This window comes from Macrosteles quadrilineatus, unplaced genomic scaffold (assembly GCF_028750875.1).
Source record: "Macrosteles quadrilineatus isolate MER2022 unplaced genomic scaffold, UCM_ALF_1.0 Scaffold_4__1_contigs__length_99947679, whole genome shotgun sequence".
Taxonomy (NCBI): Eukaryota; Metazoa; Arthropoda; class Insecta; order Hemiptera; family Cicadellidae; genus Macrosteles; species Macrosteles quadrilineatus.
This window is the reverse complement of record NW_026542597.1, coordinates 30,666,436-30,680,364: the sequence shown is the minus strand read 5'-3', so window position 1 is coordinate 30,680,364 and position 13,929 is coordinate 30,666,436. Positions and strand designations below refer to the sequence as shown.

The 13,929-nt window shown below is 33.6% G+C and overlaps 2 protein-coding genes across 2 annotated transcripts; both read right to left on the bottom strand.

The window, feature by feature from the left end:
- Positions 1 to 619: 619 nt before the first annotated feature.
- LOC128993457 (facilitated trehalose transporter Tret1-like) lies at positions 620 to 4,638 on the bottom strand. Its single transcript, XM_054417364.1, has 2 exons — positions 4,584 to 4,638; positions 620 to 2,840 (listed from the first exon to the last, which is right to left on the bottom strand). The coding sequence occupies exons 1-2, from the start codon at positions 4,636 to 4,638 to the stop codon at positions 1,528 to 1,530; spliced, it is 1,368 nt and encodes a 455-aa protein (XP_054273339.1). The 3' UTR covers positions 620 to 1,527.
- Positions 4,639 to 4,852: 214 nt separating this feature from the next.
- Positions 4,853 to 9,276, bottom strand: LOC128992463 (facilitated trehalose transporter Tret1-like). Its single transcript, XM_054416047.1, has 3 exons — positions 9,207 to 9,276; positions 7,440 to 7,511; positions 4,853 to 6,307 (listed from the first exon to the last, which is right to left on the bottom strand). Exons 1-3 carry the CDS (start codon positions 9,244 to 9,246, stop codon positions 4,974 to 4,976), a joined length of 1,446 nt encoding a protein of 481 aa, XP_054272022.1. The 5' UTR covers positions 9,247 to 9,276; the 3' UTR covers positions 4,853 to 4,973.
- Positions 9,277 to 13,929: the final 4,653 nt, after the last annotated feature.

Genomic DNA, 13,929 nt, shown 5'->3' with positions numbered 1-13,929 from the left:
GTGATAATAGAGGTAACAACTTTTTTTTTAGAATGTAAAAAGGGGCTATCAACAAAAGTAGCTCAGCTGGCGGCAGCCAAGTGTATTAAAGTTTATTTTTCTATTAAACTCGACATTTTAGATCATGCAAAGCTTGATGTTGCACAGTTTGCTTATGGCCCCTTTAGTTGTGCAGTTTTTACTAGTCACATTGTTTTATGTAGTTTTTGAGTTCTTTGATATTATGGACTCCATTTTTGTACGGTTCCGTTGTTTTCATGTTGTTTATACAGTCAAATTTTAATGTGATATGATTGGAGACCATCAATTTTTCATTAACTTCTAGAACTTGCTGTACAAAATGGGGTATCCAAATATAAAAGTACCATTTTTTGTACATAATCTATGCAGTTGTCTAGTGAAAAGAGCGAGAGCAATTTAAAAATTCTAAATGGTGATTTTTGAGAGAATGGCGGTGAATGTTATTGATAATGTCAGTGTTGTGCAGCTTTTTTGCATTAAGGCTCAAAAGTCTTGTCAAACATTAGCTGTTTTGAGGCGAGAACAAATTATACTGTTCATATATTGCATAATGTTAATTTATTGTGTACAGTTCTTTAAAAGTCCATTTAATAAAATAATCTGTGGTACTTAAGTTTATAATTTATATTCCCAAAGTTCTGTAATTAAGTTTCTCTTGGAACCAAATTACCTAAAAGACTTGTGGAATGAGACCCGAGATAAAACTTAATATAATAGTTTAAATATGCTAACATTTTTATCTATCTGAAACAGAGGTACCGGAACTCCGTTCCGCCGCGTTCCCCCCCAAATCGAGCACTGGTTTCAGGGAATTTCCCATGTAGGATATAAGCTATTACTGTAGGTCTCATGGTAAGACCTGGACCCGGGACCGATTTACTTTTTCATTATGATGTCCACAGAGGACAAAAACACACTATCCGTTCAAGTTCTTTAAATATATTACAATATTGTCAATATTGTAATAGCAGTTAGCACAGCAACATGAATGAAAATTATGAAACAAAGTAAAAATCCAATCAGGCAAATGGAAATTCACTACATATCTGCAGGTTTGCTGCCGCAGAAGTTTTTCTTTCTCTTTAAATATTTTTAGTAAATATATCTTAGTCAAATAAACTATGTACTAAGAAAGGAAGAACCAAAGACCATAAAATGTATTTATAAACAGGAATTTTTATAATCTATAAATTATTATTTGTTTGGAAAGGATTTTGTTAAACCATCCTAGTAGCTATTACAAAAACATCTGTCTTAAAATTTATATTTTAATCGTGTTAATCATATTTGAATGTACAGTTGATAAAATATTAAATGCCATTTTATACATATTTGATTCAGTGGTATTTGGGAGCCACTATTCCAGGAAAACCTAAACAAGTAAAATTAAAACTAATCAGCTTATTAAATATTTGTAATAAATTAAATTAAATATACTATACATCGAATTTTATTGAATAGCTTGGTGAATTATCCAATCATTTGCTTACACATCTTAAGTCTTGGTTATTTTTTTAAGTCATCTCTTATCTGTTCAAAAGACTTGTTTTTTGTTTCTGGCATCACAAAAAAAGATATTAAGGCACCAAAAAAGCAAATCACACTGAATAACAAATAGTTGAAATACACCCCAAACCAATCTATAAAGTTTTGGTAGGACTTTAAAGTAACTAGAGTGAAAAAAGTTGATAAAACCGCAGCAATACTGGAGGCATTGGCTCGAGTGTTGGAGTTGAATAGTTCCGAAGTATAGGCTGTATGGACAGGACACATGCCGGCCACTACGATGCCCGCGTAGACAAGGGTTGCTGCAGGGGCTACCCAGCTGTAGGCAGAAACATCTACTTCAGTGTTGGACTGCAAGTAGTAGTACACTCCTGCGATGAATAAACACACGGAAGCTCCGAAAGAAGAACAAATTATGAGTGGTCTTCTGCCCAAAATGTCTATTGTGAAAAAACTGACAATCGCACCTAAAACTAAAACGAAGCCTAGAACCATAGTGATGTATTTTGGAGCAATAGCAACGTCTGTCGTCATGAAGTTTCTCGTAGCATACGATGTAGTCGGCATTATGCCACACAATATCCGTAACGAGCCAGCAAACAGCATGAGGAACAAAGCTTTTCTGTCAGTCTGTGTCGCTACCACTTCTCCCCAGTTAGTCTTCTTCATCTTGTCTTCTTCTACACTCCGTTTAATCTCATCTAACTCTTGACAAATCGAGTCTTCAGAACCTGTTCTAAACCACCTTAATGATCTGTACGCTGCAGTCTCATTTCCCTTCATCAGACAAAAGTAAGGACTTTCCGGTTGCACCAACATGAGTAAGAAATATACAACTGTAGTTGCTAAAGTCAAGTAGGTGAAGTTGGTGAATGACATAAAGGGGCCGGTACAATACTCAAAGAGATATCCACTCCAGGAAAATAGAAAAAATAAACTAGTTATGGCCCCTCGGTTTTCCAAACTGGCGATTTCTCCCAAGTAGACAGGTACTGCAGTGAAAACAATCCCTACTGCTGCTCCTTGTATAGTTCTTGCGACGAGGAGGGAGGAATAGGTTCTCCAGCAGAGGATGATAGCCCAGCCCAGGGTAAATAATGGAGCAGATATCAGCAAGAGAGGCTTCCTTCCAAAGCGGTCTATCAGCAGCCCGGAGGGGATGGGAGTGATCATGTTGGCAAATTCCGGGGTTGATATCATCCATGATGCTTCCTGTGGACTCATCCTTATCTCGCTGTCCGGCCCCAGTAGGTGAGGGAGTATCGGAGTGACCCATCCGAAGAGAGTAGCTGCCGCAAAAGCACCAAGGCTGGCTGGAAACGTTCAATCATTTACTATTTACAATACTCAGAGAAACCTCTTGCTTCATTAACCTGGCTCTTGAAATAATGCTCTGGCCATAAAAGAACTGATTCAAAAGTTAAACTCCCATTGGGATCAAAAACTATTTGGATAGTCAAAAATCCAGATAATTGGATTTTAAAAAAGGCAGGAGACAGTCACACTAGACTACCTGCTAATCAATACAACACTATTATTACAGACTTGCCACACGGTGGACACAATCGGTACACAAAATACATAACAGATTACTGCAATAAACTTTTTTTGTTCTGGCCGATTTTGATTTATTTTTCTCCTTGGGGTAATTGAGATAATTGGAAAACTAGATACTTGAGGTTCAGATAGTTGGCGCTCTAATGTATTTTAGTTAAATGTAACACCTATACAGAATCAAAATACCTACTAAGAAACAATAACAGTTGAAAATGTAGCGTAATACATTTACTTGATTGTAATTAAATGATCGTAAAAAATAGTATATACGGTAAATGAGTCATTGGCATATTGTAAGATTGTTTTCAGCTTCAGCTGATATATAGGGATGATTAATCTCTAACAGAGTTTTTTTTTATCTATGTCTTAATTTTGTAAGTAACATGAAACAATTAATAAGAAAAGTGCCACCAGAATAATTGTTAAGTATTCCTAAATAATTTTATCTAAATGATCTGATCACTTTCTTATACAGTATATTTTACAGCATCAATTTTGAAGCTTCAATTTATTGAAATTACTTGTGTTGAAGATTATGCAAACACTTTGGTGATTGATAATTCAGTTTTAAGTTTCATTTCAGATTACAACATTTTAATCTCCATTTCTAAAGCTTTTACTTTCCAAACCACCCCGAATAGTATTTACTAAATTAGAGCTAAGAAAAATTTAACCACTTTAACAAACAACAATTTAATACTAAATACAAAAAGGGCCCACTTCCCAAAATAACTATGAATAATAGCTCAAGTAATATTAACCAAATGATTGATGAACTTAAAATAATTGGAATTAACACATGAGTTATTTATTTAACTAAATTAATTTAGGATTTTGTTTTATGATCAATGTCTATCTTTGTGACAAAGCTATAAGAAAATAAAATTAAAAACCCCACTCCCTTGTAAGCTGTAAAATTAGCCATGGAATACAAATTTACAGCATAAACTAGTTTTGTGAAATGACTTTTAAATAAAAACGGGTAATATAATATATATATATTCAGCAACATACTGTATATATATATGTTGCTGAATGACAATACAGATTATTATTATTATTATAAGGAGCAACAAAAACTGCATTGTAAAGAACTAGAAATTTCACAATGTATGGTTCTAAAAGTTATAGGCCTATTTAAAGGATGATAAAACAAAACAGTTCAACTATGTAGAATAAGGTCGACTAAATATGATTGTAAGAAGTAAGCACTTACCAAAACTTTCCTATATTGGTTTACATATAAGATATGTGGCTTTCTTGTATAAAAACAAACTATATCCCTTGGTTGTTGGTTGGAATGGTTTTAAATTAATCTAACTCCCTGTAAAATGGATTAATTTTTTTAAGATTAGTGAGCGGCCTTACAAGAGAGGTTAAGTGGTATTAATATAATATCCTAACTTTCATTGTTCTGCATTGACATTACTTATTTATACAAAGATTATTTTATTTTATTTTTAGAAATGAATACAATAACACTCAGACTGTACACTAACCTGAAGAGCCTGCAAAAACCTGTAGACACAGACCCTTGGTGAGTCTGCCTGGCATTTAGGTTGATAGTGATAAAAGGTATTTGTTAGCTCAGTTACTTTAAACCTCTTGAGTTATTATCAGCAGTTGGGGGATCTAAAAGTATGACAGCATCTTGAGTTTTTCAAAGCTAGCTTTGAATGGCAATCACAAGCACCTTAGAGTGAATATTTCATTCAAATTGTGGTCAATAATAACGCTTTTTGATTGGCCTTATCAATATTTTATTTCATCCAAAAATGTTGATTACAAATATTTCTTTTTCTAATTAGTATTTGCTTTTGAGTAGCAGGCAATAATAAATTATCACTGAAATTTTGTTAACCTAAATGTTATTAATACAAAGTATGAAATTATGAAGTATTACAATATTTGATTAAATCCTCTTTTATTTCTAGAAAACTTTTTCCTTTGGTTTCAGGCATCATGAAATAAAAGAAAATTGTGCCCGCAAGGCACACTGCAGTGTATATTAAATAAACAAAGTAAGTCCCAAAAGAATTTGTTATTGGTTCATAAGTTTTAAGAACAAAAAAGGAACAACATGTTATATTTATGCCTAAAATTCCATTGGCCACTCCTCTAGTATTTGTAGGGAAAAGTTCAGAAGAATACGTAACACAAACTGGGTGCATTCCAAAAGTGAGAAAAAAGTTAAAACCTAACAATGCCAATGGAGCGATCCAAGAAAAATCTGCAACATCTCGTTCCAAGTTAAAGTAGAGAAAGAAATAAACTGAGGTAGCAGCTAGACAGACTGTACAACCGATGGATGATGATAAGATGAGAAACCTTCTTCCAAACATATCAGAGAAGAACAGGCTAAGTACACTAGCAAAGACCATAACAACTCCGACCATAATGGTAATGATATCAGGAGATATGATGGTGGTAGGTAAGAGGGAAGTCGTCTCTGTAGTATAGGTCAGTATCGCATTTTGACCACTCAAGAACGAAACCGTTCCGAGAGCCATTAAGAGAAGAAGAGCTCTTCTGTCTGCCGGTGTTGCAATCACATCTCTCCAAGATCCTCTTTCCTCTTGACTCATCATAACTTCCATTTCAATCTCTTTGATTTCCATCTGTATTGAATCTTCAGAAGGTGAATCCCTCAGCCGTTTCAAGGAATTAGTCAACTCAACTGAGTTTTTCTGCAAGGCATAAAAATACGGACTTTCCGGCTGCCAAATAAAGAACGCTAAAAACACTAATCCTATAGAGAATATCGCATAGTTGTAAGTTTCAAACGAAAGATAAGGTCCGATACAATACGGTATTAAACAACCGAGGCTCCAAGCTATATGGTAGAAACTCGTCACGGCTCCTCTCACTTCGGGGCTGGCGATTTCTCCAAGGTAAAGAGGGAGGATTGTGTACGGTATGCACATTCCAGCTCCTATCAGAAACCTTGCGAAACTCAAGGAAGCGAAGGTTTTTACATGGTTGATGAGCAAAGCAGCGAACAAGTATAGAGGGACGCTGAGCAACATGCAGAACTTGCGTCCGTAATTGTCAGATATGTAAACAGCTGGGAACGGGACCACAAGACATCCAACCTCCACACAGGAAACCATCCACGAGACTTCATCTGGAGTCATAGGAACAGGGGAGTCTGGAGCTAACAGATGAGGAAGAAGTGGAGTAGGCCACGCGAACCATGCCCCACCCGCAACCAGACTTATAGCAGCTGTAACAGAACAGTAGATGGTTGATTATTTTTCTAATGCTCTTTTTATACCTAAGTTTTACATTTTTTACTTTCTCCCCCTATACCATAGTATTAGTTTTGTCAAAATTTTCGAGTTTGAGTTTTGAGTGGATACATTCGTTTTGGGTCCCCCTGGACCCAAAAAAGTGGTTTTCGAAGTGATGTCTGTGTTTGTGTGTGTGTGTGTCTGGATGTGTACAGAGCTAGAGACTACACCTGTGGTCCGATTTCGATGAAATTTTGTATGTAGGTTCGAATCCATGGTATCTCCAGGCGTTTTTTTCATTTTTTTGAAATTTTGATTTTTAATGGGGATTTTCCCATAAAAACCCATAAAAATCAGGAAAAATTGAATTTTCTCAAAAATGGCCCGAACGATTTTGATAAAAATTTAGTATGTAATAGTCCTTTAAATTCTGATCAAAATTTTACTAATCCCATTTCCGTATATTTACTCTCACCGCTTACACATGATAAAGGTTGTTGACAAACTTATGGGAGAAAATATGTATCAGAATGCTGATACCGTTTATTTCGTTTTTATTTTATACACCACTGGCGTTTTGTATGAGAGTTAAGGGAAAGTGCTTGAAACATCTCAATTTGTTTTGATATGCTGGGGATCGTGCAAGGTTAAAAGAGGCCGCCAACCTCTTAAAAAAAATAAAAAAAGTTAAGTGTATGAATTTGCCTGTTGTGATTTTAGTTGATTGTTAAATTTGTATATTACACATCAAATCAATTTAATTTATATAAGAGACCTAGTGTTAATTAGGCCTATGTTAGGGGGGCCTAAGAGATAATTTCACTCCCTCCCACCTTTCTCACACGGAATTTCCTCTTCCTTGTGCCTCCAAAAAACCTAAAATCTCTTGCTCCCCTGAACCAGGCCCATTTATTAAAGCATTCCTGATGTTGGTACATTGTCTTAATAATGTCAATGAGTACAATTTCATTTCCTTTTCCATTGTATACAAAAATGTTTTAAATGGGACAAATGACAAAGAATTATTGAAGGCCTGTGGTGAAATTTTCGCACAATCCATTAAGTAATTTTCTCTCCAAAACTATCTTTCATTAGGAAAAAAAAGTATAGATTAACTTTGCTTACCTGCAACTCCGGCTGAATACTGGCGCCATCTCGTCTGGGGAAGCTTCTTGTCTTTTTGTTTGACCACTTGTACTAATCATATAAGAGAGTTACATTTTTTCATTCATATAGTATATAAAGTAACAATTAGATTATGAAAGACGATGTAAAAGAAAATTATTTTTGTTCACACTCTCGTCTAGAGAGTGAGGGAAATCCGAATAGGTAGTTTTCCCTTTGTTTTTGATTTGACGTTTCTTTGTTCGGTTCTGCTTCACTGTCTAGCCAGAAATGACACTTTTGGAACTTGTAATGCAATTTAATATTGTTTGTCAATTAGTTATACTGCATTAAACTAATTCAAATTTGAAATAATATGTTTTTGTAACAATATCACAATCAATGCCTTTCTAATAATGAAGCAATATTATTAGGTAGATGTCTATGTATAAAATTACCTTTTGAATACCTTTAGTACAAAAATGAAACAGAAATAATTTCTTCAAACAAATAATAAGACTTCTAAAGCAACCCACACACTAGGGCGCTTGTGCGCGCGCATGTGACGCGCGAACAGCTCGACGCGCATGCGCCTCAATGTGTGGGTAAATGTGCCCATGCTCACGACGCGCATGCGAGGTGCCTGGTGCCTGCCGCCGGACCTTCGAGCATCGTCACAAGTGTGCGAGCTTGTTATGATGCGCGCCAGTCTGTGGGAAACCGAGGCACATGTTCGCGAACTAGCAGTACAAACCATAGCTGCATATACTGTAAATCGGGAACTACAAGGTCTGCGCCTGCGTGGCACAGTGTACATTAACTGCCCCACGTGTTGCATTTTATTTGTCCTTGTTGTTTGGTTATTATTGACTTATTATTATTATTATTAAACACCAACGGCAAACACCATTTTGCATTAAGTTGACTTCTTTGTTGTGCGGTTAAGATGTCCTTTAATGGCATAAGAAAGATTTGGTCTGACTTTATTGAGCTTTATAGATCAAAAACGTGTTCTTTGGACGTGGGAAGTGTAAACTTTTCAAACAAATAAATGAGAAAAGGATGGAGCTATTGATAACGAAATGCAAGGGGGTGTTTCCTGACAGTGATGATAAGTTTGTGAAGACTGAAATTAACTCTTTGAGAGCTTAATATCGATGTGAACCAAATATACTAATTAAATCTAAGTCTATAACCCTTATACTCTAGAAACAACCCTAATACCCATATATTAAATAATACAACCCTCATTCTCATATTCTTTAATAACTTATTTCCCAAAAACCCAAAACCATAATACATACAACTAATAACTACCCAATTAATTGGTAGTGTATAATCACTTCTGTTTTTTTTTAGACAAATTTTATTCTTTAGTGACTTTGCTTGCAACTATAAAAAAATGTCCTTGTTAAAAAAATGCAAAATGAAAAAAAAATAGTAAAAATTAACATAGTAACGATACAAAGGATTTCAATATAACTGTTGAATTTGCTGTTATAGCCCACTATTTGCATCGTCAAATACGGTGGTGCGTGCGCATGTGTCTTTAGTGAGTGGTTACCAATTGAATCGCACATGTGCCTCGAGCCGCTCGCAGTCACCTCACCACGAGCCACGCAAGGCACATGCGCGCTAGTGTGTGGGCCGCTTAATACTACAAGGCTTTACAAGACACATTTTACCACCAAATAGTGACAAGATTGTAACATTTGGAATTTAGATCCAAAACTTATGAAGCAAATGTCCTACGAGATTGTAAAATTTTTAGCATATATAGGTACTCACAAGGAGTGCAAATGATGTTAGTAAGCTGCAATCGAGTCATTAAAATATATCAAGATTGAGTATTGCCTAGCTTAACACAGAAGTAAGAATGTAGAGTTTGCAATCACCAGTTGTTAACCCCAAGGTTGTGTTATGATAACAAACCACAGGGAACAAATAATAATTATAACTACTATCACTAATTACCTTATTTTTCCTACCTAAATTTTTTGTATCATTCAACCCTTTTATTGTTAGCAATTGCCTATACAATAGCTCACATTAATTTATAAATTATTTAAAAAAATTTTAATTTTAATTTATGTTTTATTTGGAAACAAACTCTTTCTGAGACTTTGCTTCAGTGTGAGAGTCATAATTATTGTGTTGTTAGCGAATTTCCCATATAGGGAATGAGCTATTACCGTAGGTCTCATGGTAAGACCTGGACTCGGGACCAATTTACTTTTTCATTTTGATGTCCCCAGAGGCCAAAAACACCATCCATTCAAATTCATATATATATATTTTTTTTGTTATTGTATACATCAATGAGAGCTACTTTAAATGTTACTAAGTAAATCAAAATACCACAGTACCCTAAAAACATTTTATTTTATATTACTTACATGTTTCGGACATTAATGGATCACAGTATAGTATATAACCTATTAGTTTCTTTTATTTACAAACATTATTAGATATTTCTTGTTAAAGAACAGGTGATAATTTTTATGTTAAGGGAAGGAGGTGTTTTCTTTAAGATTTATAATTTCATTGAATATTACGTTTTGATTTTGAATTTGTGTCAAGTTTAGTAAATTGTCTTTGTAATTAATATGATGAGTATAAATATAAAAGTCTTCTTTTGCATTCATTTTTTCACCTTTATTTTCAACATCCAGAATGTGCATATTTTTATTCATCTCTGAGTATGTATGGTCGGTCTGAAGTATATGTTCGGCGTATGAGGATTTTTGTGTTGTCATGTTGTTTGATCTTATTGTCTGTATATGTTCTTTGTACCTGACTTTGAATGTTCGACCTGTTTGACCAATATAATACTTTTCACAGTTGTTACATGATAATTTGTAAATTCCCGATTTCTTATATACACCGTGTCCCAAAAAAAACTGAACAATTTTATTTACTTATAAAAAGTTTATTAACAATCACACGATAAACTAATTACATTTTAACTGACACAAATATTCCTAAGTTTTGTTTGATATCATATGTGTTAATGATTTTCAACATGGTTGCCATTGTTGACAAAAATATAGTCAATACGGCTGTCCGATTCAGCCCACACTCTATGCCGCATTTCGTCAGTAATGTTAGTAAAGGCTGCATTTATTATTTGCCTAAATTCTCGGACATCGGAAACTACTATCTTATAAACTGATAATTTTGACAAATTTAACTCACATGCTGCACAGCGAACAGACTTTCGAGGGTCGTGAAGAAATAATTGTTGCACGTTTTCAATCAATTCATTTTGGATTTTCGGCCTACCTTTACCTTTTAAATATTGTAATTAAGCTTCCAGTTAACATAAATTTGTCATACCAGGCTCGAATGCTGTTCCGTGATGGAGGACGTCGACCATAGCGTCTTCTAAATGTTCTTTGCACTGCAAAATCTGACTTACTTTGAATGTACCATTCAACGCATTGCGCTTTCTCTCGTGCGTCCATGGTGCTTAATGACAGGGCAATGTTTTTAAATTTCAAGTTTCAAGCGACAACAATGAATCAGCTGATAATTACAATTGATACAGTAGAACCCCTCATATCCGGCCTTGGTTTTACCGGTCCTCTGTTTATCCGGCCCCTTCCAGGAAGCCAATATCAAAATTTTTTTCTCACAGCTTACAGACGTTTAGATGCAAGCACTAGTCTTTGTGACTGCTCAAGTCATAAAATAAATTGTTCTCATTATTTATCTGTTTGTTTATACATTTATTTGCTGAGTCACTATACTCAGTTGAGCTAGTAGGCCTAACCTCTGATCAGTTGGTTGACTATTTCCAAAGTGGGGTTAGTACAGTACAGTACGAGTACATTAATTTTTGTATTTAACAAAATGGTTAAGAATGTTGAGTAGAAATGCATGTACCATTTAAGTCATAATGATCTTTAATTACAATTTATTGTCATTTTTACCTCCATTTTAGGTTGTGTTACCTGGAATCATAATATTTGTACATTCATTACTTAATGACTTTAACCTACAAATATTTTTTTTTCTTTTTACAAACATGTTTATTTTTCTAAAAATGATCCCAGAACAGAATTAAATGATACTTTTGATTGCATATATTGATTACCTATTATTATTAGGTATGAATTGTCATTTTCATAGTAGGTTGGTTTATCCGGCCAAATTGTTATCCGGTCAGGGACTTGGTCCCGTGGTAGCCGGATATGAGGGGTTCTACTGTATTGAACAAAACTTCATGAGCTCAGTTATCATATGATCACCTTCAAAGTAGACTAGGTACGCCTGGACGTATTTTATAACAATTTAAAATTGTTCAGTTTTTTTTGGGACACGGTGTACATTTGGGGGTTGCGTCTCGGATTTGTTCTTTTTTGAATTATGTTAAAAGCGTTATTCCTTGTTTTAAAACTTAGTTTAAATTTTGAGTTCGGTAATGTCTTTCTTAAGGTTTTGTTTAAGGATGAGCTGAATGGAATACATATAAATTCTTTCTTTACGTTTTCTTGTTCTTCTACTTTCATTCTTTTCGTTTTTTTCATTTTTTATTAATTTTTCAATCATTTTTTCTTTGTATCTATTTGTTCCTGCAATTCTTTTTATAGTTTTCTTTTCTATTTCAAAGTTGTCTTTGAGACATTGGTATGTTAAGTAGTCTAAATACCATTGATTTGAATGTAGAAATTTTGTGTTGCCAAGGATGGTTTGACTCAAATGGAATGATTAGGTCAGTTTGGGTAGGTTTCCTATATATATTGAAATTATGTCGATCGTTTTCTTTAGTAATTGTTATGTCTAAGAAATTTATCTTCTTTTCTTGTGTCTCCATCGTAAATTTAATTGTTTGGGAGATAGAATTTAAATATTTCAAAAAATCTTGATATGAGTCTTTATTGCCGTTGTATAAGCATAATATATCATCGACATATCTATACCAATAGATTATATCTTTTTTAAACAGATTTTTGTCGTTTATGATTTTTGATGATTCTAGATGCTGCATATATATGTTTGCTAGAATACCAGAAAGTGGAGAACCCATAGCCAATCCTTCTAATTGTTTGAAAAATTTGCCATTGAATTCAAAATTGCTTTGATTGATTGCTACTCTAGATAGTTTCATAAGATCATTTAACTCATTTTTTGAAACCTGTTTATTTTTGTTTAAAGTTTCTTGAAGGATTTTAAGGGTATCTTTTGTAGGAATATTTGAATACATATTAATTACATCAAAGGAGATGAAAATTGCATTTTCAGGTATTAATTCATCCTTAATTTTTTCAATTAATTTATATGTATTGTTGCTACTGTATCCAGATTCAAAGTTTATCTTATGTTTTAGTTTATTATTTAGGTACTTACATACATTGTATGCTGGGGCATTCCTGTAGTGAACAACAGGACGTATTGGTACATTTGTTTTATGTGTTTTAAGGTTGTCCTCTAAATTTTGGTATTATTGGATTTATCATTTTTAGTTGTATCATTTCACTTTTACTTAAAGTTTTACATTTAGATATTGTACTATTAATTTCTTTACTGTATTCTAGTGTGGGATCTTTAGAGAGTTCTCTGTAATTATTGTCTTCAATAAAGTTTTCTACCTTTTTGTTATAGTCGTCTATGTTTATTATAACAGTTGTATTTCCCTTATCAGCTTTGGTTATTATTGCGTTGTTATCTTTGAGTTTCTTTTTATATTGATGTGACAGTATTTAAGTCTTTTCTAGATTTCTTTATTATACCTTTGTTTTTAGATTCTATTCTGTTTTTGTCTAATTCGTGTACAAAATTATGTCTAATTGACTCTTGGATGTCTGTCTTTTGTTTTCTTATTGCAACTTCTAGATCTAGCATTTCATCTTTTATAACCTTCTGTTGGAAGTCCATGTTAATGTTGTATTTTAGTGCTTTTGATAACATTTCTGTTTCATCTTTTTCAAATACAATATTTGTTAGATTTTGAACTTTGGGATAAAATGAATGGGTTTCATTCGAATTTTCATTTTTTATCTTTTTAGCTTTTTGACCTATCAGACTTTGTAGCTTCTTGTGATGAGTTTCTTTTTTTCTTTTTATAATTGGTTCAATCCAATTTTGTATGTAGGCCTATTCATTGAATTCTTCAATTGATTCTGAGTGGTAATTTTTATTGATTTCTGTCTTTATGATGTTCATTTTTTCATTCAGAGTATTCAGTTTAGAATATAGACTGTTAATTTCTTCTTTTATCCATATCTTCTTTGCAATTGTTAATGTTTTCTGAGCTGCAATTGATTTAGATTTTGTGTTAATTTGAATGTAGTTTGGCGTTATATTCTCATGTATACATCTTTTATTGAAAGAAATATCTTCTTTTATTGTTGCAATTCTCAAGGTTATCCTATACTCTAATACGAGCAAGGTTTGCTTGTATGTATATATGTATGTATGTATGTATGTATGCTTGCACCAAGATCTCGAAAACGGCTCCGACGATTTTCTTCAAATGTTGTAAATAGTTTATTTCTGGCCTAAAAACGAG